The 27,640-nt window shown below is 38.0% G+C and overlaps 1 protein-coding gene across 6 annotated transcripts in view; it reads left to right on the top strand.

Moving 5' to 3' along the window:
- WDR17 (WD repeat domain 17) overlaps positions 1–27,640 on the top strand; it is a 110,303-nt gene that overhangs the window by 78,389 nt on the left and 4,274 nt on the right. For 3 of the 6 annotated variants that reach the window (XM_078069872.1, XM_078069873.1, XM_078069877.1), the window contains 12 exons: positions 1,231–1,295; positions 3,742–3,874; positions 4,656–4,747; positions 6,269–6,368; positions 7,189–7,328; positions 9,652–9,672; positions 11,541–11,652; positions 15,510–15,651; positions 16,079–16,181; positions 17,352–17,453; positions 20,692–20,790; positions 21,328–21,511. In XM_078069872.1, the coding sequence (XP_077925998.1) occupies positions 1,231–1,295; positions 3,742–3,874; positions 4,656–4,747; positions 6,269–6,368; positions 7,189–7,328; positions 9,652–9,672; positions 11,541–11,652; positions 15,510–15,651; positions 16,079–16,181; positions 17,352–17,453; positions 20,692–20,790; positions 21,328–21,511 (1,293 nt within the window). Of the gene's footprint in view, positions 1–1,230; positions 1,296–3,741; positions 3,875–4,655; positions 4,748–6,268; positions 6,369–7,188; positions 7,329–9,651; positions 9,673–11,540; positions 11,653–15,509; positions 15,652–16,078; positions 16,182–17,351; positions 17,454–20,691; positions 20,791–21,327; positions 21,512–24,302; positions 25,651–27,640 lie in introns of those variants that run through there. The other 3 variants (XM_078069875.1, XM_078069874.1, XM_078069876.1) reach the window with 3 other exon arrangements.

The following is a 27,640-nucleotide window of genomic DNA, read 5'->3' as shown; positions in this document are numbered from 1 at the left end:
GTTTCTATAGAAAAATCTTGATGATTTCTAAGTTAATTTAACCAACATTTTAACTTCTTTCTTCCATTTGCCTCAACTATAATAAAGGCAAATTTCCCTAAAAATATATTTTAGATTACTTTTTTAAAAAAAGGTAACATGACTACAAATAATATAGTATTAAAAATTACCCATTTTGTACACCCAACACTAATATTACACTGTATGTTAACTGGAATTTAAATAAAAACAAAACAAAACAAAAGTTACCTATTTAAAATTTAACCCCTTATTTTCAGGCTAATTACCAATTTTCTAGCCTTAATTGCAGTAGAATTCTGTTTGGGAGAGCCTTAATTAAAATGAAGCTTAGATTCATGTTGTGATATTTCAGAATACTTTACCTTCATTTCCCTTCTAGGCATGAGTTCAGTGAAATCTATATTTCCGTATAATTGTCCATTTGCCTTGACTGAACAATGATCTTCTTTAATAACAGTCTAATTTTTAAAATGTGAAGATCGGTATTATCAACTATAAAGGAAGAAGTGACAAGAAATAAAGTTTATAAAAAACAAGGAAAGAATAAAAATAGAAATAAACGTCTTATTTGTTAAACAGAAGTGACAGTGTAGTAAAAATTTCAGTATGTATTATTTTGAACATAGAACGTAGATTACCATAGAACAGATTATTCTGAGGTTGTGTCAGAAGATGAGTTAATATATTTTTCAAACTACATACTTTAGTTACTACTCTTCTCCTTCCCTCACTCTGCCCCCTGCCCTCTAGGTTTGGGATTTTCCATGCTAAATAATACAATTTATATATCTTACTTTATTTTAAAATGTATATTTATACTCTGTGGAATGCATCAGATAGAATACAAAAATATTCCTGGAAATCCAAACACTCTAAAAACACACTAGAAACTCATATTATACATGTGAGTTCATTAAAAAAAAAAAAAAGTCCATTAAGAGTTAGTGCAATCGGGCACCTGGGTGGCTGAGTCGGTTAAGCGTCTGCCTTCAGCTCAGGTCATGATCAGGTCAGGAGTCCTGGGATCGAGTCCCGAGTTGGGCTCCCTGCTTAGCTGGGAGTCTGTTTCTCCCTCTGCCCCTCCCCTGGCTTGTGCTCTCTCTCACACTCTCTCTCTTTCAAATAAATAAATAATATCTTTAAAAAAAAAAAAAAGAGTTAGTGCAATCAAAATAGATCTGTTTTTGCCTTTCTTTTTTTCTGTTTTAGTGGGACAAAGCCTTGTCAGTTGCACCAGGGGTGTCTGTGAAATACTGGAAGAAGTTGATGCAGAGGTAAAAAGAGTCTGTGTCCAAATACATGTTTTAAAATATGTTAAAATGGAAGCAGTATATAAATACGATAGCAGCTTTTGAGATTGTTTTTACTGTTATGTTGTCTTTAAAAATAGCTGAATTTTATGTCTACTAATACAGTGAATTAAATGAATCGGTTACCAGTCATTTTGGTGTTCTTATATTTGACCTGACATCTGAAAGAGACAGTGGAAGGCAGATTTTCCTATGTCAGTGGAGGGACGGACAGATCAGTAAACATACTTATTGGTTAATATATTGCTATTGAAATATAAGTGGTAAGATTTTCTGACGGTTACCAAAAGTTCACAGAATACTTATTCTATAAATAATCTCAGAAATTCTCTCTGGACACTAGTCCCTGCCATCTCCTGTCCATGAATATAAAGGAGGAACTGATGACTGAGAAGACTTTCTGAGATATATTAGTCTTACGGCTGCTGCAACAAAGTACCATCAACTGGTTGGCTTAGAACAACAGATATTCATTCTCTCACAGCCCTGGAGGCTAGCGGTCCAATATCAGGTTGCCGGACAGATTGGTTCCTACTGAAGGCTCTGAGAAACACTCAGTTCCATGCTTCTCCCCAGCTTCTGGTGTTACTGGCAATGCTTGGCATTTACTGACTCATGGATGCATCACTCCAACACCTGCTTTGTTTTCACAGGGTGTTATTCCCTGTGTGTCTCTGTGTTCGCATTTCCATTTTTCTTTGTGAATACCAGTCATATTAGATTTAGGGTCTACCCTAAACCAGTATGACTCCATCTTAACTGATTACATTGGCTGAGACCGTAATTCCAAATAAGGTTACACCTATAGATATCATGGCTTCCTACTTCAGCATATCTTTTGGGCAGACACATTTCAACTCACAACATAAGACTGTTTTCTGTTCTATTCTATTCATTCGGTGAATATGTATTTAGTTAGTGTTCACTTTGTGCCAGTCTCTGTGCTAAAGCCTGTAGAGTACTATTTAACGAGTAATTGCCTTGCTTCTGGCATCAGAAAGTTTTGACTTTCTTTCATGAGACATGATTTAGAAACAAAATCAACTGCAGCTCACATGTACAAATAAAAATCTGTCAGAGGCTAAACATGAAATGCAAAAGGTTAACAAACATATCTGCCATGGGAAAGTAGACTGTTCCCCAGCGCCTGCTTTCCCAGTGGTAAGTTTATCAATGGGCTGGCTCCAGCCCCCCCACTGTAGGCTCCCCATCTTAAGTCCTAAGAATCCCAAATAATTCCAAGTTCCTGTACTGCACAGCTGTGAATGTTATCCCTCCCACTGAAACCTTAATAAGGTCAAGTTAACAGATGATGTTTATTTCACAAAACAATTTTGTTTCAACCTCAGCAAAAACTATTTCATTTATTTTGGGAAACCAGCACCTGATTTTCTCTGGTGGCCAGAAAATGGTCTCCCCACAATGCCACAACTGACAGTATCTGAGCCCTGGTTCCTAGAAGGGGATGTTATTCCTCCAACAAGGAAATCAGGGTCACGTGGTTAAAACAGTCGTTGGGGAAAACGCCAGTGACCCTGTGAGTGGGAGACTGTTAACAGTGAGCTGGGCAAACAAAATCTGTCTGCTACACCTACCCAAAGATTGGCAGTTAATGTAGTTTAATGCAAATGCCAGCATAAGTTAAATAGACCAGATTAATTTTCAACGAAACTGTAAGAGTTGAATTAATTTGGTTGATCATTGGGAAACTCCCTGGGACTTAGTTAGGAAAAGAGAAAGACAGGATACAGAGAGAGACAGGGCAGACATACTTATACCCTTCATCATCTCCAAGATCAGGATCCTGTTTTCCCCTCACATATCTGGAGCATTATTTTTTTAAACTACCTTGCTTGGGGCACTCATAATATTCTGTATTTTATTATCAATTCTTATACTCTTATGTTGTCTTTTGTAATGATTTTAAGCTACTTATATTTAGAAGCTCTCCATTCATTGTTGTGATCACTAAAACATTTAAAATTCTACTGTCTTTAATGAAGCAGATGCCTGTGTATTTATTAATGCAGTTGAAGTGGATAACCCATCACGCATATCTAGTTTACAACTTATTTTCAGAAAATATATTGCTCATTTTAATAGATAAGCTACATTCATTTTAAGACCTAAAATGTTCTGTGGCATTTAAAAATATGAAAATATGTAGTGTTCTAAGAGAAAGCAAGTATCTATTGTATTTATTATTCCAGAAAACTTTTGTCTTCCATATCTGATTTGATTATAAAACCTGAGGCTTTTAGAAAAGTGATGTGCAAAAGGGCTTATGAACTCTACCGCATATTTTGAATATTTGAATGTTTTAGATATTTCAGATATTTCAGAAAATCTCAGTCCAACCTAGAACCTTGAAATTAGTATATTATAAAAGAAATTGTTCTTATTTTATTAGGAGAGCAGATCAATTAATCCAGGAAGATAAGGATGATGTCGTTCCATACTGCATTGCCATTGGTGATGTGAAAAAATTGGTCAACTTTTTTATGTCGAGAGGTCAGCTTAAAGAAGCTCTGCTTGTTGCACAGGTAGGACGATGTAACCACACCAGCTCCATGCCCTGGTGGGTGGGTGTGTGGGAGGAAGGCGGTGTTGACTGACCACACGGGCCTTCACATGATCCAGAGTCCTAGACAGCTTGGCTTTTGCCCACCTCCCAGCCGTCTCTGTCCACGTTGCAGTCACACAGTCTGGTCACACCGAATGTACTTTAGACCTACAAGCAGCCCTGAAGTCTGAACTTCCGTGTGCTGATGAATGGCAGATGTGGTTGAGCAGCTTTTTCTAGTAGCCATGTACTTGTAGATACAAAGGGAGTTCACCTTTTTTTTCCAAATTCTAAGGGTATCTCCAAATTGTATAGATTTCAAACACGATTTGAGTGAGCAGTTGATCCTTGAACAACACAGAGGTTAGGGGTATTGAACCCCCACCCAGTCAGAAATCCACATACAACTTTTGACTCTCCCAAAACTTAGCTACTGATAGCCTACTGTTGACCAGAAGCTTTACTGAAAACATAGTCGATTGACATATGTTTTGTATATGTATTGTATACTGTATTATTACAATAAAGTAAGCTAGGGGAAGAAACGTTATTAACAAAATCATAAGGAAGAGAAAATACATTTACAGGATTGTACTGTATTTATTGGAAAAAAAAAAAAAAAGTCTGCATGTAAGTGGACCCACGCAGTTCAAACCCATGTTGTTCAAGGGTCAGCTGTACTTCGATCAAAATAATATTCTGAAATTGGTCAGCTATCAACAATTAGCTAAAAATTAATTAAAGATTTCATTAAATTCCAGGCTGCTTGTGAGGGAAACATGCAGACCTTACATGTTTCTACGCCAAAAGGATCTTCATCTTCTGATGATATCTACAAGGAAGACTTTAAAGAGTGAGCATTTTATTCTTTGCGTGGGGTCATATTTTATTTTATTTTATTTTATTTTATTTTATTTTATTTTATTTTATTTTTTTAAAGATTTTATTTATTTATTTGACAGAGAGAGACACAGCGAGAGAGGGAACACAAGCAGGGGGAGTGGGAGAGGGAGAAGCAGGCTTCCCGCTGAGCAGAGAGCCTGATGCGGGGCTCGATCCCAGGACCCTGGGATCATGACCTGAGCCAAAGGCAGATGCTTAACGACGGAGCCACCCAGGCACCCCGTGGGGTCATATTTTAATGGTTGGCTTCCCTGTAGGAGGTTTTGAGAGCCATGCAGTTCATCTTTCTCTGCATACAGAGGGCTTGGCTGGCCTCGTTTCACCACAGTCCTGCGCCATCTCAGCCCCTCCCTACGTGAACAGGGCAACCTCAGGCACGGAGATGGACATGCAGCCCACGCAACTTTTGTGTCGCTTCCAGAGAGGCAAAATGCATTTCAGTAGATAGATTGCAAATAAAGCCCCTAAGTACTTAAATACTTAAAAACTGATCAAACCTGTTTAAGGAAGGAGGGGCCGTGAAAATACAGGTGTGCTGTTTATTAATGTTTCACTGTAAAGTCAGTGTAGATAATTGTTCATTGTTCATAATCCCAAGCCCCCAGAATTAGTGTTGGGAATAAAATTAGGCTCCTTTTAAAGAAGAAATCCAGATACATATGTTTTTAAAAGAAATGGAAGTTAGAATTCTTCAGCCTTTGACCTTTGTAAAATTTAATAATCTACTTTCCTGTGCCACATCTATTGGCTCCAATTATTGCTCTAGAAAATTGGATATTTAAACTTTTAAAGTAAAAAAGAGTCATACAATGTTAAGCAAATAATGTATTGCGACCAACATACTCCTTCCTGGTTCTTCACTGCTATTCTCTGCCATTTCTTTCTTTCTTTCTTCCTTTTTTTTTTTTAAGATTTTATTTATTTGTCAGAGAGCGAGAGAGCACAAGCAGGGGGAGCAGCAGAGGGAGAAGCAGGCTCCCCGCTGAGCAGAGAGCCCGATTTGGGACTCGATCCCAGGACCCTGGGATCATGACCTGAGCCGAAGGCAGATGCTTAACTGACTGAGCCACCCAGGCGCCCCTATTCTCTCTCATTTCTAAACTTGAACATACACTACCCGTATTTTGTGTCACCACCTAAATTCTGAAAAGTTACAGTTCAACCTATAACTCTTCTAAGGTTGACTGTCCCTATAGCTGAGTTATAAATGATTCAGTGTAGGATGGTAAATTTTGAAAGTTAGGCTTTTCTTCTGAGGGGAAGGGGAGCCCACTTATCAGTTTGTCTGCCAAGCCTGCTTTCCTGATTTTTTTTTTTTTTTTACCAAAAATCGGTCTTTATACTTGAATCAAAGAGATCAAATTAAATCCGATTTTATCCTTTAATCAGCTTGTTATTATGAAAGGGCAATAGCCCCTTTTATGGTGGAATCTTTGTGTTTATAGAGAATGTATACTATTTTCTTTTCTAGGCTCCTGCGCAAAGTCAGTGAAGAACTGGCTGAGTGGTATTTTCAGGACGGCCGTGCCGTGCTCGCGGCATGTTGCCAGCTGGCTGTGGATAACACTGAGGTACGGCTCACGGTGGTGTGTGTGGATGAAGGGCTCTTAAGATGTGTCATGGTGTTTGGAAAAATATGGCAACTTCTCTGTGAGATCTGATTGTACATGCTTTCCAAGCCTGAGCTTCCACGCCTCCTGAGCACACATAAACTCTAGAGACTATGAGATCTTTTTTTTTTTTTCAATTTATTTATTTTTATCACAAGATACAGGTTTGTAACAGCCTTACTTTAGGTATTTCATCCTATGTGAGAAGCAGTAATGTGGTAAAGGGAAAAATCTCTGGACTGGGCCTCGGAATACCTGACTTTTGAAAGCACTTATTTTTAAGTATACTTTAGTATATTCTTCACAGATTGTTTTTAAGGTATTTTCCATTTGACCCACTAATCTAATAAGAATGTGAAATAAAGATGGATTCTATTTTGCATGTATCCTTAGATATAGTATAGTTAAGGGATAATTGGTAACCATTGTACACTATTGAAAAAGCTTTTAAGAATTTACATTGTTTTGTGATAGATTGAAGGACATGTTGAGGATATGGCAGAAAGACTGTTATTAATTAATTACAAAAATATTACTAAGGCTTTTAAACTTAAATTCTGACCTTATAAAAATTTCCTGTATGTCCTTTTATCACAAGTTTTCCACCTGGAAATTGCATTTATACTTATATAAGTACTTTATAGGAATATGACATTCAATATTTTATAAGAATGATTGATTATAGGTTAGTACTACTTTATCTACTTTATGAGTTTGGTGGGGAATGATGATCCAACCCAGCATCTGTGAAACTGAAGGAATTATTTTCTTATTGAGCAAGCTTGCTATGGCATACCTGATCCGTGGGAATGAGCTAGAGTTGGCCGTGTGTGTGGGCACAGTGCTGGGGGACGCTGCAGCACCCGCCACCCACTATGCCCTGGAATTGTTGGCAAGAAAATGCATGATGACTCCAACATGGTAAGATTTTCTAAATTCAAAGAATGATTCTATAGTGATGGAATACGTTTTTTAAATATCATAAGTTGCATTTGATGTGTGTTGGGAGAATGCAGCATCTCCTTTTTTTAAAATAAAAGCAGATTGTGGGAGGAAACCATGCTATGACAAGGAAGTAACAGTGAGAACTACCCTGGTTATATAAGGAAATCTTCCATGACCCATTCTGACGCAGGGCAGATGGAACTCCATGATCGTTTAAGCACACAAAACATGAGAATAAATGTGTGCTTCTTAAGAGAATCAGGACCACACATTTCCACGTTTTAAATTCTACCTCTCTGCCCTCATTCTTGTCGGATCTTGTGTCTTAGTTTAAGGTTTGGAAAATAAAGTCACTTTTCTAATGGAGAGTGATAACGTGGTTTAGCCGGAGACTTGGAACAGGCCATTTCCCCAAACCTGAGCAGCATGCTAAGAAATTGACCCGGGGAAGGCCCTGTCGCAGCAGTTCTCGTTCCCTTCTGCAGCGCCCTGATCTCAGGGCAGGCAGTCCTTCCTTATGGAGCCACTCAGGAGAGAGACGATGCTGACAGTCAATAGGTGGTTATTGAATAAAGGCGATTTTAGACTTTTATCTTCTCTTTCCCCAAGTACTTAGAACCTCAAGGAGTTTCTAAGTGAACTTGTTTCTCAGGTCTTGCACCTCTTCCCACCTTACGCCCCATGCACATACATACCACTCTTACAATGGAGCTAGACAGACTCCACTTTTGAATTCTACAGATAATAATAATAAGGACAGCTAACTAACCCTTCTACGCTGCTTACTGTATGCCATGTACTGTTTTAAGCACTTTACATGTAATAACTCACTAGATACTATGCTGTTGATACTGATTTGCCTCAGGCCTCAGTCAGTGTTAGAGCCAAGATTCAAGGTTACATAAACTGGCTGCAAAGTTTGCACTTAGCTACTGTCTTAGTTCAGACTGCTACAACAAAATGTCCCAGACTGGGTGGCTTATAAACAACAGAAATTTGTTTCTCACAGTTCTGGAGGCTGAGAAGGCTAAGATCAAGATGCTGGAAGATTTGGTGTCTGATGAGAGCTGGCTTCCTGGGTCATCACTGGCCATCTTCTTGCTCTGCTCACTTGTGGAAGGAGCTAGCTAGTTTATGAGAGCACTAATCCCATTCATGAGGGCTCAGCCCTCAGGATCTAATCACCTCCCAAAGGCCCCACTTCCAAATACCATTATATTGGGGATTAGGTTTCAATATAGGAATTTGGAGGGCAACACAAGCATCCAGTCTCTGGGTCAGCTATCACGCTATCCCACCTCTGTAATCTGTGGCTAAGTCAGCAAAAGAGCAACACTTCCCATTTTCCTCTTCTTTCTGGATCTGGGGGCTTCACAGTGAATCAGGAATCCCAGGGGTTTTATAATTTTTTACCGTATCTTATGATAAGAGCTCCCTCCCCCAACCCAAATGTAGTAGCCCCCCAATATCAGCCTTAGACTGAAATGTCTTAAATGCCCACCATCCTTAGCGCCCAGTTTTCCCTCTGTCAAGAAGGATAGCAGTCAGTTACCTACTTGCCTTGGACCCATCCCAAAGCATGAGGTTTTTTTTTTTTTTTTTTTAAAGATTTTATTTATTCATCTGAGAGAGAGAGAATGAGAGACAGAGAGCATGAGAGGGAGGAGGGTCAGAGGGAGAAGCAGACTCCCTGCTGAGCAGGGAGCCCGATGCGGGACTCGATCCCGGGACTCCAGGATCATGACCTGAGCCGAAGGCAGTCGCTTAACCAACTGAGCCACCCAGGCGCCCCCAAAGCATGAGGTTTAACTCAGATTTATATTCACAAAGGTGACCAACTCCATGCTAAAAGTCATCATCTAATCTAAATAAAATGTGATTTGTTTTTTTTTTTTTTTAGGTGAGGGTAAAATGTAGCAAAACAGAAATTGAAATTAAATTTAAGTGAAGTCTAAAAAATCTTTCAACTGACTATATGTCTTAGTTGCTTTTCATATAAAACAAACTTCCATTTCCTTGTAACTGCCCCAAGAAGTTTCCTTTATATATCCATAGATACATGTACCATAAACTAGGATAAAGTTCAAATTCTGAAATATGTGGTGCCGATCAGGTTTATTTCCAGGAGGAATCTGTAATCCTCAGGGGTATTCATAGAGCTCCAGAAATTTAGGTAAAAATGGATAGCTGCATAATTTCGAGAGAATGTTCATAACATTTACTGGGGAAAGTTTCCTTCTTCTTGGTTCTCGTTGCATATTATCCATGGTATTCATATTTAAAATCCTTTTCTTTCTAGCTTTCCATCTGTTGGATTCAGGTATTATCTAGTTTTATAAAAACATTTAATTAAAAAACTATGTTTTATTTTAGTTTTAGAATATTAACTCTATATTAAGATCATTACCTGTTCTTGCTTCATTGTTTTACAGAATGCTAGTTCATTTATAGAATTTATAACATATGAAACCTAACTACAAAGTAATAAGAACTGTTCCTGTAGCCTAGATACAAAATCACTCCGGATTTTATACTTAAAACTTGTGTAATAAACAAACTGTGACTTTCTACAGTACAAAATGATAGTTAATAGCTAAGCAAGTGAAAAATGCCTGTTCTGGTAGCAAAATTTAAGATTTTAGATTATTTGGTAGGTTTGTATCATTACAAATATATACATTTTCCCCAATTGGTGAACTGAATTTTCAATAAATAGTAAATTACACTAAAGAGTGAATAAAATTAGCTAGCATTGCTATAAATTTCAGTGTATCAGGATATAATTCTACAGTGAGAAAGTCAGGTTTTTGTATTTGAATAGAATTTTAGCACAGCTATTTTATGCACTATAAAAGCAAGTGGTAATTTCTATATTCTCATGGACATAATTGAACACTGCTATTAAATGTTGGTATCAGAAAATACAGTTATTTGGGCGCCTGGGTGGCTCAGTCGTTAAGCGTCTGCCTTCGGCTCAGGTCATGATCCCGGGGTCCTGGGATCGAGTCCCACATCGGGCTCCCTGCTCCACGGGAAGCCTGCTTCTCCCTCTCCCACTCCCCCCGCTTGTGTTCCCTCTCTCACTGTCTCTCTCTGTCAAATAAATAAATAAAATCTTAAAAAAAAAAAAAAAAGAAAGAAAAGAAAATACAGTTATTTAAACCTTTTAGTAAGAACAGATGAATTACCCTAATCTGAAACTTGTAAAAACACTCAAAGATTTACCTGCTCTGTGATGATAGAATATTTGACACACACAAGTTGTCTCTATTCCTGTTCTGTGCCCATGATATTCTTGATTAAATATCTCTTAATATTTTTAAAATAATTATTCACATAAATGACCAACGTACATTTTACTGAAGGCTTTACAAAGAAGGTGAGGGAGGATTTTACTCTCAGAAGTCTTCCCTTCAGAAATTCACATTTGAAATAATTGTCTATTCTCAAGTTATGCTGAATGTGTCATATATCAGTTTCTTGAAAATAGAATAACTTCTCAAACCATTCAAAATTAGTGTCTTCTCAGTTATGATGTATGCAACCAAAAACTTTTTACCTAGTGATTTTTAAAAAGTGGTATGCAAAATATTTTTAATGTAAAGCTGTTGAGTCCATACAACACCTTAAAATACCTTATTTTTTAAGTGATTTATTCCATTTATTGAATCTTTAAAAAGTAAATCAGAAAATTGCATTTCTATCTTTGATTTCCACCTAAAGTTTAGGAGAGATGCAGAATATCCAAAATTCTAAACTTAAAACATCTAAGTATTCTGTTGGTTTTAAGGAGCTGGCTAATCCAGCCGCGGCTGGCTAGCATAACTAAAGCTGATGAGAATTAGTTTTCACAAAGTTTGCTTTATAGTTCACTCCAAAGAATATATCTAATACTACTTAGTTTGGTTAGAGAATTATTCTGTAATAACAAAATTAATTGCAAATATATAAAGATTCATTTTGATTTTTAAAAAATTATAGAAATTTCATAATCCATTTATCCTTCATGCTCTTCAGTTTCTGTCATCTACATTTAGAAGACTTTCATAATTAGGTAGAAAATTAGTACTGTTTACATAAGTAGAAAATCGAGGGAGGTGGTAGAGTTTTCTTCCTTTGAAATAGTTCTAAATGTTATTTTTAGATTTTTTTCCTTAAATGAAGTTTCCCCTTTTGTTATGTACATAGGAACCTGGCAGCTGATCTTCTCCTGATGACTCCTGATAATGAACTGCAGTTAGTTAAACTCTGTGCTTTCTACCCAGGGTGTACTGAAGAGATAAATGATCTTCATGAGAAGGTACGCAAAGGATATTACATACTCCAGTTTGGAATGCAGTGCTGTGATTTAACTTATTTTAGGTTTGGGCACATAGAGATTCAGGCAGAGAGACAAACATATCCCTTTCCAACCCTTTTATAAATATAACAGAAATGGTAACAATACATGACATTTGTGAGCTTCTACTGTATGCTTGGAATAGTTCTAGATTTTCACATAGATTTGCGTTTTACTCAACTCTCATGAAACCCTGAAAAGCAGGGGCTATTGTTCATATTTTACAAAGAAAGTGAGCTCAGAGAAGGTAAGGAACTGCCCTCAGTTAAAGGTGGAGGGTGAATTTCAGCTTCAGCATGTCTGCCTCCACGTCCCAAGCCCTTCCCACTCTGCCACGCTGCATTGTAAGGAACATGTATGCTAACTTTTTAAAAATAGGCAACTTAGGATCCTTAAAAGAGTTAATGAAGTATAATGAAATTCACATGCATTACTCTAAAGCGCCTTAAAAAATTATTCCTTTGTAGAATATAGGAATTTACGTACCAAGATCATATATAAAAACAACCAAAATATTCAATAATCGGAAGATTGTTTATGTAAATTGCAGTACATTTCTGTATTTCAGTGCTTTTAATCCATTAAAAAGATCATGAAGCTCTGTTTTTATTGACATTGGTAGATGGCTGTAAAACAGTCATATAAAAAAGCAGAATACGAAATATGCACATGCCATGTGATTTTCATTTTGAAAATAACTGTACGTATTTGTTATTTATAGCATATTTAAGGAGATATGTAAAGTTCTTGTTAAGAAAAATATAAGATATAATAAAACATTTTATCTTTAACTCCAAAAAACAATGTTTTGTTTCACTTACATGAACCTTGATTTGTCCCCAGGGGCTGAGTGGGGATGGGGATATCCATCAGTGGATACTTACTAAGTATTATGATAGTGCAAATAGACAAGGAGTGTGTGTGTGTGAGTGTGAGCATGTGTGAGAGCGTGTGTGAGAGCGTGAGTGTATGAGCGTGTATGTGTGTGTGAGCATATGTGTGTGTGTGTTGTGAGCATGTGTGTGTGTGTGAGCGTGTATGTGTGTGTGAGTGAGCGTATGTGTGAGCATGTGTGTGACCATGTGTGTGTGTGTTGTGAGCATGTGTGTGTGTGAGAGTGTGTGTGAGTGTGAGCGTGTTTGTGTGAGTGTATGTGTGTGTGTGTGAGACCGTGTGTGTGTGAGCATGTGTGTGTGTGAGCGTGTATGTGTGAGCGTGTGTGTGAGCGTTTGAGTGTGTGTTGTAAGCATGTGTGTGTGAGCGTGTATGTGTGACCATGTGTGTGTGAGTGTGAGTGTGTGTGAGTGTTGTGAGCGTATGTGAGTGTGTGAGAGTGGGTGAGTGTGTGAGCGGGTATGTGTGTGTGTGAGCGTGTGTGTGAGCGTATGTGTGTTGTGAGCATATGTGTGTGAGTGTGTGTGTGTGTGAGCGGGTATGTGTGTGTGAGTGAGTGTATGTGTGAGCGGGTGTGTGACCATGTGTGTGTGAGCATATGTGTGTGTGTGTTGTGAGCATGTGTGTGAGTGTGTGAGAGTGGGTGTGAGTGTGTGAGCAGGTATGTGTGAGTGAGCGTATGTGTGAGTGTGTGTGTGTGAGTGACTGTGATACCAGGGGAAATACTTGTGAAAGGATAAGTGTGCACAGTGACCAGGGGGTTGTGAGATTTTGGGTGATCTAACTTCTTTTTACACTTTGTATTCTGTGAATTATTTTTTAAATGAGCCACACTTGCTTTTACAAACATGACAAATAAAAGCAATTTCCATGTTGAGATTCAAATAGGGAAGGAAGTAGGAAGTGTACATTTGCCGCATAGTGCCCCTTTTTTAAGTTCTATTTATTGATATGAGAAAGAGTGGGAGCAGAGGGAGAAGAGGGCGGGGGGGGCGGAGAGAGGGCGAAGCCGGCTCCCCGCTGAGTGCAGGGCCCTGTGCCAGGCTCAGTCCCAGGACCCTGAGACCAGGACCTGAGCCGAAGTCCGCCACGTAACCCACTGTGCCACCCAGGCGCCCTGCCTAATGCTTTAAGTGTAACCCACATACCTCCTGAGGTGAGAACAGCAGGCGCTAATATTGGGGCTTAGAGAGGCAAAATATCTGTGTTTACACCCTGGTAATGACATGGGTAAGATGGCGTTTACATAGTCTTTTCATCACATGTTCTAAAAGGATGTCATCAGACTTTCTGGTCAGACTTCATTAATAACTCTTTAGACACTCTAGTCAGTGTGTGTAAAGGTGTTACTAGCTCTGGACAACTTCACAAGCAATGCTAAAAATTATGTTTTCAAATATTATATTAATTTATATAACTTTTGGAATTTTAAGGTAAGACAGAAATGACAGGAATGATCATCTTACTCTTATATTTTATTTGAGAATAAAATTTCAACAGAAACCATTTTTTTATTTCCTTTACTCTTTGAGCATGTCTCAAAGTGAAGAAGCTTTATTTTATCTAGCCAGGCAGAGTACCTAGCACATAGTAGTTGCTCAGTAAATAACTGGCATTTAGTAAATGAAGATGGGGAAGCAATGTGAAATGTTATATGTATGAAAGCTCCTTTAATTTAGTTTGTTGTAATTTTTTAAGAGAGAGATTGAGGAATCTAAAATGTTCAGTTTACCAAATTTTTATTTATTTTTTATGTTTTTATTTAACTTCCGGGTAGTTAACATCCAGTGTTATATTGGTCTCAGGTGTACAATATAGGGATTCATCACTTCCATACATCACCCGGTGCTCCTCCCAACAAGAGCGCTCCTTAGTCCCCATCACCTACTTCTCCCACCCCCCACCCACTTTAAATCACAGAAGTTATGAAACTCTTGAATAAATGCATTAATAAATAGGTCGAATAAACCATCTTAGTGACTTGAGGGGACATAAAGGGAAAGTACGAAGGGAAGAGAGTGATGAATCTCAAAGGCGAGCAGACAGACGGCCTTCGGAGATTGAACTGCGGCATGTGGGGTCACAACACAGAATCCTCTCTGCACTGGGAGCACCTTCTCCACGGTTGCCAAAGACCAGCGAGCCGAAGCGTTCAACTATTTATAGGTGTTGCTTAGAAACAAACCAGCAAACTTTCAACACTTCCACTTCAAACATCATGAACACATCAGATTTGGATATAAACGATACCTTAATTCATGCCTACATTATGGAAGCAGAAGAACTTACCTTAGGGAGGAGCAGACTCTCTGTTTGAACAGGAAAAAAAAAATATTTGGAAAAAATAGGGAGTATTGCTTTGTATTTTACAGTGACGAAATCTCATAGGCTCAAAATCTCCATTTTGTGGTATTTCAGAATGTCAGAGCTAAAAACTTTGAGGGCTTGTACGTGTTTTGCCTTCCTGCTTGAAATGACGTGGCTTTGTCTCAAAGGCCAAATGAAATGAAACTTGAGTGTAGAGGCCGTGGAAGAGTGTATCGTTGATGTTTTCTACATTTAATGTAGTTTCTGGCATCAGTCCGTATATCTTGAAATAACAAATCTCAGCAGTTTTTTTCTGAATTATATGCGTGGATACTAATTCCAATATCACAGTCAGGACAATTTCGTTGTACCTCTTTTATTAGGTATTTATGTGATGAAAAACTTTTAACTCATTAGGTAATACCCTATTTATTGTTATTAGATCCTAAGGATATTTTCATAAATGTATGCTTTTAATACAAATTATTTCATTTATATCTATTTTGAGCGATTCAATAAGAAAAACATACTAGACATATTGGAAATGTTTAGTACTTATACTGCTGCTTTTATCCCTGTAAATTTTAGTAACGTCATCAAAACCAATTACTTTTCAGTGCAAGCTCCCCACGGTAGAGGAATGTACGCAGTTAGCGGAGACAGCCCAGGCAGATGGTAATATATTTGAAACTGTGAAGTATTATTTATTAAGTCAGGAACCTGAAAAAGCCCTTCCTATTGGTATTGATTACATCAAAGGTAAGTTTTTATTTGGTAGTATAATCTAAAATCTCATTTATTTGATCCTTTCATTAATACTGATAAGCAACCTTAAAATCAAGCACTGGCCATCCTAATTTTTTTTTTATTATGTTAGTCAACATACATTACATCATTAGTTTTTGATGTAGTGTTCCACGATTCATTGTTTGCGTATAACACCCAGTGCTCCGTTCAGTGCGTGCCCTCCTTAATACCCATCACTGGACTAAATATAAAAAATAAAGAGATTGGTGATTGTACTGTATGGTATGGGAACTTGGGAGAGGGTAAATACAAAAATACTTGTGACCTAGAAAATAAGGAGGTAGTTGGGATTTACCAGAAGAGAATTACATAAGTTAAAAATTGGATGAACATGTTTTAATACTTAGAGAGAATCTCTTATTTTGTTTTATTTTGCCAGAATACATCACTAGTTCAGATTGGACACTGGATACCATTTATCCTGTTCTTGACCTGTTGAGTTATATTCGTACTGAAAAATTAGTCTTGCATACATGTACTAAGTGAGTACTCTTTCTTCAAAATATATAACTGAACCTATGTAATGTTTTAAAATGGTTATTTTGTTTTTAGTGTTCAGATCATGAAATAAGATCATCTTGGACAGGTAGATGCCCTTGTAGAAAAATTACATTTTTATTTGCTATTGATTTATTTATTTTAGAAGGAGAGAGTGGAGGGGGGAGAGGAAGAGGAATAGAGAGAATCTCAAGCAGACTGTGGGCTGAGCTCAGAGCCCAACTTGGGGTTCAATCTCATGACCCTGAGATCATGACTTGAGCTGAAACCAAGAGTTGGACACTTAACCTACTGAGCTACCTAGGTGCCCCTTTATTTGCTATTCTTAAGAAAACATACAGAGGTCAATTTGAAACAGAAGTAGTCTTAGTGGTCCTGTTTACTAATACCCAGAGTGCGTATGTTTATATATGTGTTTGTACACACACGCACGTGCGCACGCATGCACACACACTCACACACAAACACACACTCTCTCCCCTACCTGGCTCAAATAGAGCTAATTCAAAGCTTTGGGGTAGTCTTAGTCCTCAAGAAGCTAGTGGTCATATCTATTAAATAGCCACTGTGTGCAAAAAAGCAAATGAGGCTGGGGAAAAAAGTGAAGGTGCTAGGAAGTGAAAAATAAACACCATCCCTGCATTCAAGTATAATTTAAGGACACTGTTGTCCATAGAATGAAAAGTCCCCAGACACAGTGTGTAGTTTGTAACGGAGGCTTTGCGCTATTTTTGCTTTAATGGTGTGTGTGGAAAAGATGATGCCACAGCCTTGGGCATCTTTGCCCAACTTTGACAAGTTTCCCTAGCAGGACGTGGAGTGGGTATGCTCTGTCCTTTCCTAGAGTCTGTACAACATGCCAGGAATTCCTAGATTGGGCCTAATGAGTTACTTAGAGAAAAATTTACATGAAGAAACAGTCAAGGAATAGAGGAAAAAAGAAGGCAAGAGTTAAACGTTATTTGTGGTATAGCATAAATGTGTGAATAAGAGTTAACTTATAAAACATCTTCAATTTGGAAAATTTTCTAAACATATTTTGCTATAAATGTCAGTCATCAAAATATAGAGATACAAGTACAGTAACTACATATGTGAGTAATGTTCTAGACCTCAAGTTATGGAATTAAAAAAATAAATATATTCTCTTTTAGAGCTCGAAATGAATTGCTCATATTATGTGGTTATATTGGTGCATTATTGGCTATCAGAAGACAGTACCAAAGCATTGTTCCAGCACTTTATGAGTATACAAGGTAAAACCGATTTCCCTTCTGTTATGAAATTTGAGAAATTCCCTTCACTAAGATAGTCTCTAAGTGTATCCTAGAAGGCACCAAATACATATTGTATGCATCCATTAATTCATTCAGCCTGTACTTTATAATAAAGCAGTGATAAACTATATGAATTAGAAGTGAATTAGGATGTAAATAATAGAAATCCTAATTCTAGCTTAAACACATGGGGTTTCTTGGTCTTATGTCAAGACATCTGGTCGGCATTCCAGGGCTGTTAGAGCTGTTCACAGAGTCCATCCAGGACCTGAATTCTTCCCTTCTTTTGACACTGACCTCCTTGGCTTCCTTCCACTTGCTTGAGGAACCCAGGGTGACAGGGTCTGCATTCTAAGCAGGAAGCAGAGAAGGGTGACAGGATAGGGACCCCAGAGCATGAGGCATCTGACTCAGGAAGGAGAGGTCCCCTTGCGTTATATGCCCGCATCCCTTCAGCCAGAACTGTGGAACCCTGTTTTTAGAAGAAGCAGAGAAACTGTGTATTTTAGCTTTCCGATCTCTAGGGTAGGAAAAGGCAAAGAGGATTTGTGAACAGCGGGTAACTCACTACTTTAGAGTCATGCCTGACAGTCCTCCCAAACCCCTCTATTTTCTGTCAGCTTGCTAATAACTTCAGCCATTGTGCTTAAAACTAGTTACAGTCAAAAAGAATCCACAGCACCTTTGCAAAACATCATTTCCAAGTTGACTAGTTTGCTACACAGCAGAGTAGCTGACTCCTAAAAATGCTGAGTCTGTGGGTAAAAGCAGTTTGTCTGAGTGCCCTTCACGCGGGGCGGACTTTCTGAGAGAAAGCTTCCTCCCCCCTCCTTTCTCTTTCCTGTCTCGGCGACTGGGCTGCCACCTGGACCAGGCTGAGGGACAGTGTGGAGTGGTACTACCGGGAAACTAAAGGAAAAATCAGTTTCTGTGCAGGCAGCAGACCCAAACTCGAAGGCAACGTTTAACAATATTAAAATATCTTATGGGAGCAATAGCGTGTACCACATGGGATGAAAATATTATGAAATATGTTCCATTTATATATGACTTGGGTAATGAAAGGAGAGAGAAAATGGTCCCTTGGAATAATATCAGAACTAAAAGGAGGCTTTTACATGTAAGGCGGGAGAGACTTGGGAGAATGTATCTAAACATGCTAGTTTAGAAGGAGAAATTAAGAAGGCCCTAATTGGAAGGAACTTCTTACTTGCCTGATTATGGCGTCTGTTGTCTTGTGCTCATGCTGCTGCCCTCACCCCTCATGCTGAGCCCCCAGGGCTTTTCTCTTTGGCCCTCTTCTTCCTCCCTTCCTCTGCTTCCCAGCTTGCTCTCCCGGTCTCCCTCCACCCCTCTTTCCCCTCAGTTCTCTGCCCTTAGAAACCTCCCCATTTCTGGAGCTCCACCCGTCACCTCCGTGGTGGTTTTTATATTCACGCATTGTTTCTGTGGCTCACAGACTCTGGCCTCAACTTCGTGTGCTCAACGTGAAACTCCTCTTCCTCCTCAAATCTGCTGCTTCTCCTGTGTTCTCTCTTTCTTTTGATGGTGTCATTGTGTTTCTCTTGCCCAGAAGTACATGATTAGGTCCTGATTAATTGTTTTCTCTGACCGCCATAGTTAGGGTCTGCATTAACTCCCTCCTGCCATAGCGCTGCATCTGCTCACCTGATCTCTGCATCTCTGTTCTTCTCCCGCTGCATCCCCTTCCTGCTGTGGCATCCGCCTCCCCAGAAGCACCCCCCTTCCTCGGTACCCTCCCGACTCCCCACTGTCCATCACAGAGCTTCCAGATCCTTAGTCTTACGTTAAAGGTGTGCAAAAATAGGGTTCTGACCATGTGTCCCATTGTAGCCTTCTCAGTTCCCCACTCCGGCCAAACTGAATTACTTGTGATCCCATACATATGGAAGCTGTCCCTGATAGTCTGTCAGCGTCCCCTCCACCTATTTACCTTGGATTTCCTCCTCACTTTTCATCACTGCTTTATATATAGTAGATCATCTTTAACTACTGGACAGATAAAGTCCTATCAAGTGCACATTTGTAGACAGGGAAGCCAGGGTGCTTAAGGAATTCATTTTGGAGTTAGCCACGTTGTCAATCAAAATTTTAAGTTCAGTAATTTGGGGTAAAAGAAAATGATAAGCCACTAGCCGATTTCAGTTAATATTACTACAGTGTTAAACCTATGTGTGCATGTGTGTGTGTGTAGGGGGAGATTTATACCTTTTTCCTCACCAAGTGTTATCATGGCCCAGCAGATGACAACTAGCAGGAATCATAAAATGTACGTTACAGAACGGCTTACTTAACCCTTACTTCATCTCTAAGGTCTTACGTTCTGTTTCTATCTCCCAAACAGCTTTTACTTTTAAATTTCAGCTAACTAGTTCCTTGGAAAACGCAATGAGTTTGTAACTTACTATAGAAACTAGGACTGGTAATTCTTTATCTAAAGCTTCCTAATTAATACTAATTATATCTCTTTTCCAGTTTTCTCTACACAGATGTGATGGATCACTGATGTCACTGTTTTACTGCCTTTTTTCACACATCTCTGTCTTTAAAGAATTGAAGTCAGCATTTCCGTTCCTTTGCACTAGTTGACATTCTTCTCTTGCTGTTCTCCCACTTAATCCCTTATTCCTCTAATACTCATTTCTAATTCAGCCGTGCGTTGTACCATACAGTAGTCATGTGGGGCTATTATACACCGTTGCTTGGCTTGTCTGTCCATTCGCCACCATTCGCTTGTTCCTCCATTTGTTTACCTATTTACTAGTTTTCCATTTTATTTTTTTAAGTTTTTATTTAAATTCCAGTTAACATTCAGTGTAATATTAGTGTCAGGTGTACAGTATAATGATTCAGCACTTCCATACAACACCCTGTGCTCATCACAAGTGCACTCCTTCATCCCCCCCATCTCCTATTTCACCCATTGCCCCCAACGCCTCCCTTGCAGTTCATTCATTGGTCTGCTCACTCAGACCGTCATCCAGCTGATATTTACTGAACATCTTTGACTTCAGGGAACTTAAAGGCCAGATATACAAGTAAGTGTGCACGCATGTGCACACACACATTCATATATACACATATATTTTTGAACTGTAGTTGTTAAATCTGAAATTGCAGTTATTTAAAGCTCATTTGCTTTTTTGATATTGTAGTCTTGGACGTCAGATGTTAATTTCTTTTTCACATGTTTTAGTCAGCTGTTAAAACATCGGGTGGTGTCCGTGCCTTTAAAAATTGAGCACCTTTCCAAGGAGTTGGATGCGTGGAGAGCTTGCACACAATCCGTCAGCCGGTGAGTGGAGATGATGTGAAAATTGGAGTGTGGAAGTATTACTTAATATTATAGGCAAACTTGTTGAAAATGTGGATTGGCTCACTATTAATCGTAGCCAAATAATGCATCTTGGTTTGCTTAGCATAGATTCAGTAATAATTTACAATCCTGTTCTTTTCTGCCTTTTTGAAGTCATTCATTTTACTATAAATTAAGTCTAAGTTGCCATCATCTCTAAATGGGGACTAAATAATCCTCAGGGACTGAGGATTTCTTTTTTTTTTTTTTTTTTAAAGATTTTATTTATTTGACAGAGACACAGCGAGAGAGGGAACACAAGCAGGGGGAGTGGGAGAGGGAGAAGCGGGCTTCCCGCTGAGCAGGGAGCCCAATGTGGGGCTTGATCCCAGGACCCTGGGATCATGACCTGAGCCGAAGGCAGACACTTAACAACTGAGCCACCCAGGCGCCCCAGGGACTGAGGATTTCTGATTTAAACCTTAGTAATTCTTTGGTTCTACAAAAATGAAAATGTAATATCTGTTGAAAATATAGATCATCGGAAGAGTCTGCATATACTCCCCCTTCTGATTCACAAAAGATGGTTTATGCAACTTTACTAAAGAGACTACAGCAAGAACCGCTCAGAGGAATTGTTGGACCAGATTACGTGACTGGATCAAACCTGCCCAGTCATTCTGATATCCACATCTCTTGTCTTACGGGATTAAAAATCCAGGTATAGCCTAATGTAAGGCATAAGTTGTTCATTTCCATTGTTTCCCTTGTTTCATTATTTTTAAAAATGTGGTCTTAAAGTAAGCATAATCTGAATAAAAGTAGGTACCTATAAAGAGGACTCTTGCCTAGTGAGAACATATCGCCCTTAATGCTCTGTAGTTGGTATAAATGGTCTCTCTGTCCTTAAAATAAATTCAGAGAGATGGTCATGGTATTATTATCATGAAAGCAATTCATGTAATAGGTATACTTAGTAACAAATGCTAAAAATACATGTAGATCATATCCTTAGGGAAATTAAAAAGGGGAGGACAAAGCAACAGTCAACACAGTTATAAATTATCATATCGCAATAGATTAAAATTAACTTTGTAGTCTCCATTTGTATTTTATAAACACAAAGAAATTAAGAACTGGCATATGTATATTGTTGATATACATGTTCTTACATTGACTTTCTGAATTTTTCAGCAATTACAAATTATTGGGATCGATCATGAGGGAGGGCTAATCCCTAAGGAAGGTCCCTAGTGTACAGTCAAAAGTAATGATGGGGAATAATACCTCCCAGTGCCCCACTTCTGGGGAAAGTGGAGACGTCTTCATGGTCTCAGAGCTAGGCCAGGTGGAGGTGTCCACACAGAGAAACCAAGCTGAGTCCACATAGACTGCAGATTGAAGCTCCAGTCCGGACTGAAAGAACACCACTTCCCAGAAAAATGTTCACATTTTACACAGTGGATTCTTCTATTTCTGATGGAATGTGACTAATTACATCTCTAATACTGATATGCCAGGCCAATGGGGACAGCTGTTTTTGGGATAACCACTTGAAGTAAATTAAATAGCTTGCTGCTTACGTAAACCCTCACCATAGCTTGACTTGAGACTATCAACTAATTACGTCTTCAGAATATGCTAATATAGTCCAAAAAACAGATAGGACACTTAGTTGTGTGCATGCTTTTTTATCCACTTATGTTCAAAGATAAAGAATCAAAGCAGTAAATTCAATAACTTATAATTAAGAGCAAAAAACATCATGCAATTTTTAAGAATATATCTTCAGTGCTACTCCCTGCCCTCCCTGTGCCCTAGTCCTTCCTTCATATTCCTAGCGCCCCTTCCTGTTTCTCTTCCTTCATAGTCCTAGCACGCCCCTTCCTGTTTCTCTTCCTTCATATTCCTATCGCCCCTTCCTGTTTCTCTTCCTTCATATTCCTATCGCCCCTTCCTGTTTCTCTTCCTTCGTATTCCTAGCGCCCCTTCCTGTTTCTCCTCCTTCGTATTCCTAGCGCCCCTTCCTGTTTCTCTTCCTTCGTATTCCTAGCGCCCCTTCCTGTTTCTCCTCCTTCATATTCCTAGTGCCCCTTCCTGTTTCTCCTCCTTCATATTCCTGCTGCACCTTCCTGTTTCTCTTCCTTCGTATTCCTAGCGCCCCTTCCTGTTTCTCTTCCTTCGTATTCCTAGCGCCCCTTCCTGTTTCTCCTCCTTCATATTCCTAGTGCCCCTTCCTGTTTCTCCTCCTTCATATTCCTGCTGCACCTTCCTGTTTCTCTTCCTTCATATTCCTATCGCCCCTTCCTGTTTCTCTTCCTTCGTATTCCTAGCGCCCCTTCCTGTTTCTCCTCCTTCGTATTCCTAGCGCCCCTTCCTGTTTCTCTTCCTTCGTATTCCTAGCGCCCCTTCCTGTTTCTCCTCCTTCATATTCCTAGTGCCCCTTCCTGTTTCTCCTCCTTCATATTCCTGCTGCACCTTCCTGTTTCTCTTCCCCTCTTCAGGTTCTTTTTCTCCGTTCCATCTGCAGTAGCCAAAGGACCTGGCACATACGCTGCCTCACCTCTCTGCACCCAAACCTGCGATAGGAAAGGACCTACTAATTATCAGCTAGGACTAATGTGAATGGGGCGCTTCCCTCTCAGGATCTTTTCTCTCAACAGAAAATTAATGTTCTGGTTTTAACTGTGAAATATCAAGTATCTTTGAGTAGGAAGCAGTCCACTTCATATGATGGGTTTTCCAATGTCTAAACATGGTTTAGTAACAACAAGCTGTATCATTTGAAATTGTGATTAAAAATCTGATAACTTTAGAAAATAATTAAGAAGATTAGTTCTTAGTTCATTTTGTTTTTGAAATCATGCTTTTCTTTCCTTTTTCTTTCTGAGAGTTTGGGAGAAATAGATTAAAAGGTCTTTTTTTGCATTTGGTTCTTCAGAACCACCCTTGACATGCAAAGTACCTGAGTAACTGAATCATAAATATGCTAGTACATCATATGATTGACATGATTTTAAATTATGTATACACATACACAGTAATATACTTTTCATCTTCTTGAGAGCAGTTTCAGAGCTTCTGGCTTAAATGATTTCCCCAGCTGTATTGATGTCGGCTATATGAGTAAAATAGTAAAGTGTATTTAAATCTAGGCTGGGCATATATATGTCTTTATAAAATGTTAATTTAGTATTAGTTAGCAGATTAGCAATACCTTTGTCATTGATAGCACTACTATATTCAAAGAATTCAGATTATAAAACCAAATTCTATTTTGAAAGACATGGGGGCATAGTGTTAAGATATTTAAAATTTTTTGTATATTTGGAGCGGTTAAAAAATCTGATTTTTCTCATATTATAAAATTTTCTATTAGCATTGTCTGAATACTGCCAGTGGTTTTGTTTTTGTTTTTGTTTTTTTTTAATTAAAGGGAGTCTGTTTCTGGAAGTTTAAAGCATGTTGCAAATTTATAATCCCATCTTCTCTTTCCTCAACTCTGTGTACAGGGCCCTGTATTTTTCCTTGAAGATGGGAAATCCACTATCTCATTGAATGACGCTTTGATGTGGGCAAAGGTGAACCCATTCTCACCTTTAGGGACTGGAATACGACTCAACCCATTTTGACAGAAAGTTTTTCTCCTTGTTTAATTGTTTTTTTAAAGACCTTTTGTGGGTTAGTATTACCTTAGCCTTTGTTGTCCAAGAGCCAAAGGTTGAAGGGAGCGGGGGAGGTGGGGAGTAGGGGTTGACTTTATAAATTATCTTCAAAAAATAAAATATTTATACAATTTCAAGGAAAAATAGACGTGTCCTTTATAAAAGAGAATAGTCATATTTGGGAGAAAGATAATATTTAAATTATAAAAGACTGAAAAATCTAAAAGAGCATATATAAGTTTCACAAAGGTACCAGAGTTTCATAAAAGGTACCAAAATATTATATTATTGAAACATTGAAACATATAAAATAATGCAACACCTACAATAGTGCTTGACATAGAGTAAGTACTTAATGAATATTGGAATGACTGAGTGTCTTGAGATATCAAAATATAAGGTATGTGTGACTGATCTTCAAGTTATCAAACACCCATACTGTCCTCTATAAAATATATAGTACACCAATAGTTTCAGTTCATATTTAATGAAAGTTTCCAGTTATGAGTTTGATGTGTATCAATAAATGGATACACAGTCAAAATACTTCTGAGTTTTATTTTTTTAAAAGAAAGCATTACCAAGTTTTTTAACTGAAATTAAAATGTCGAATTATAAAGGAATAGGTTTTATAAGCATAACAAAAATTGAGGAGTAAAAAACACAAATGCAGTTAAATCTGTATGAGAATTTACATTTGATGATAATTGACTATTTTAAAAGATATTTGGTATATATGGATATTAGTTTTGATTAATGCATTTAATATTTACAGTAATTTCTAATCGATTTATATTAACTCTGTAACATAATTTATTTGATAAAATTAGTGTCAAATAAATTTCTCTAAGTACATATTAGTTGAAATTTGGGATATATTATAAATTCAAGTTTTTTATATATTAATTAAAAGAGTAAAACTATTTAAAAAAAAAAAAAAGCCTGAGGCATGACTGCAAGTATTTCAGTTGTACTAGAATTCTGACTTTGAGGTCTATGAAATTAATGCATTACTGGGAAGAACAGTACTTTGATACTCAAGCTCTTCTACAGAATTTATAATATAGATGTTTTTGTCTAAAGAGTGAGTTCATATAATTAGAATAATGGTGGTTTTTATTATCTTTAAACTTGTTACATTTAAAATAATTTAGGGGCGCCTGGGTGGCTCAGTCGGTTAAGCGTCTGCCTTTGGCTCAGGTCATGATCCCAGGGTCCTGGGATCGAGCCCCGCATCGGGCTCCCTGCTCAGCGGGAAGCCTGCTTCTCCCTCTCCCACTCCCCCTGCTTGTGTTCCCCCCTCTTGCTGTATCTCTGTCAAATAAATAAATAAAATCTTAAAATAATTTAAAATTTTTCTTAAACAAGCTTCTTAAAACAGAAAACAATATATATTATGTATATATCTATTACATTGACCAGTTCTAACTCTCAAAAAGGCATTATAGGCCTAAATTCTATTTTATAAAAAAAAATTTAATGAACATTACAGAAGAGAATGTATGTGACGCATCACTAGTGTGAAGTATTTTTTTAATCCTTAGTGATATGCTTAACTCAAATTTTTTTAGATGAGGCAGATTTTTAATTAGCATATATGTAGTAAAATCTTTTCACTTAAAAATAGCAGTTGAAATCCTACTATAATTCTCTATTTTGTTTTAAAATAGATTAAGAAGCCTATCTTTGGTGCTTTAGCTACTTTAAAAGATCCATTGAGTGTTAAGTTATACATATATAAATGATTGTTTCCTTCTTCTTTATTTTAAATGAATGAAGGGAAATGATATTTTATATATAAACTATGAAAAAATCGCATAACTCTTTAGCACATGAAGATAATAGATGAGTAACCCAATTTGTGTCTAAAATCTAAATTGGACAGATTCAAATACAGTTCTGTTACTCTGACTTCTGCAGTGTTCTATACCTTATTATTAATTATAACTGTTAATTCTTCATAGAACTGTGTCATTTCACCACATCAGTCTGCATCTGTTGTGCCTTAATATGAAAAACAAAGCCATTTTTTAAATTTATAAAAGGTTTTCCATTGTTAGATTTCATATGCATGAAAACCCAAACAAATAATATGAACTTATTTTACTACTAGAAGATGTCTATATTACTGATAATGTGGACAAATTATTTTCCAAGTTTAAATACGCTTTTATGAAAGAAGCCTCATTAGACAATAGTTTTAATAGCATTGGAAAAATATTTTTGCCTATAAAAATTACCAGGTCGTTAACAAAATTGCAACATCAATATGAGTTATATCTTGTGAAAATATGATTTTTATGTCAATCAAAATTTATATATATTTCCATGACATCATCCAGAGGTGTTCAGGAACATGGTCACATTAAAGCAATGACTTGGAAACCTAGAAAAACCACTGTGGACTGTTCACGAGGTTAATTCTCCACCCATAAGAAACACTGACTACAACAAACCCTAAAATTCTTATAAAAGGGGGAAAAGCTTCACTAATGAATACAAACCGCGTATCTCAGAGGCTTCCATTCTGGGTAAGCATTCTGCCAACTGACTGAAGACTCTCCCAGAGGAACTGCTGTAGCTCCTAGAAAAGCTCCTTCGTGAAGCAGATGGCCTTCCGAAGACACCTGTAGTGTTGGCCTCTCAATACAGCTCATCTTCAAGGAGCTCCTGAAGTTGCTACTTTGACGGCCTGCTACCTTCATTTACTTACTCACTATGAAATGAAACCTATAAAACTAGTTCATGTTTTCCACAGCTCTCCAAAGGCCCCACGGGAGTCTTGAGAACTTACCATAGGCCATGAGTGATTAGCTTTTTCAGGTGATTGAACATACAGTCAAGAGAAGTATAAATAAACTTTTTATATGACTGTTTACCCAAATCTAATCCTTCTCTCTGGATCTTTTCCCCAGCCAAGCTTCAGAAGACTTGTTTCTATAACCCTTTCCTAAGGAACTATATTCTATGGGTTGAAAATTATTCTCATAATTTTCTACTTTAAATTTGTCCCATTAGAATGCAAGGTTCAGGGGCGCCTGGGTGGCTCAGTTGGTTAAGCGACTGCCTTCGGCTCAGGTCATGATCCTGGAGTCCCGGGATCAAGCCCCGCATCGGGCTCCCAGCTCGGCAGGAAGCCTGCTTCTCCCTTTCCCACTCCCCCTGCTTGTGTTCCCTCTCTCGCT

Source organism: Halichoerus grypus, chromosome 3 (genome assembly GCF_964656455.1).
Source record: "Halichoerus grypus chromosome 3, mHalGry1.hap1.1, whole genome shotgun sequence".
In the NCBI taxonomy this organism is placed as follows: domain Eukaryota; kingdom Metazoa; phylum Chordata; class Mammalia; order Carnivora; family Phocidae; genus Halichoerus; species Halichoerus grypus.
This window is presented reverse-complemented; position numbering and strand designations above follow the sequence as displayed.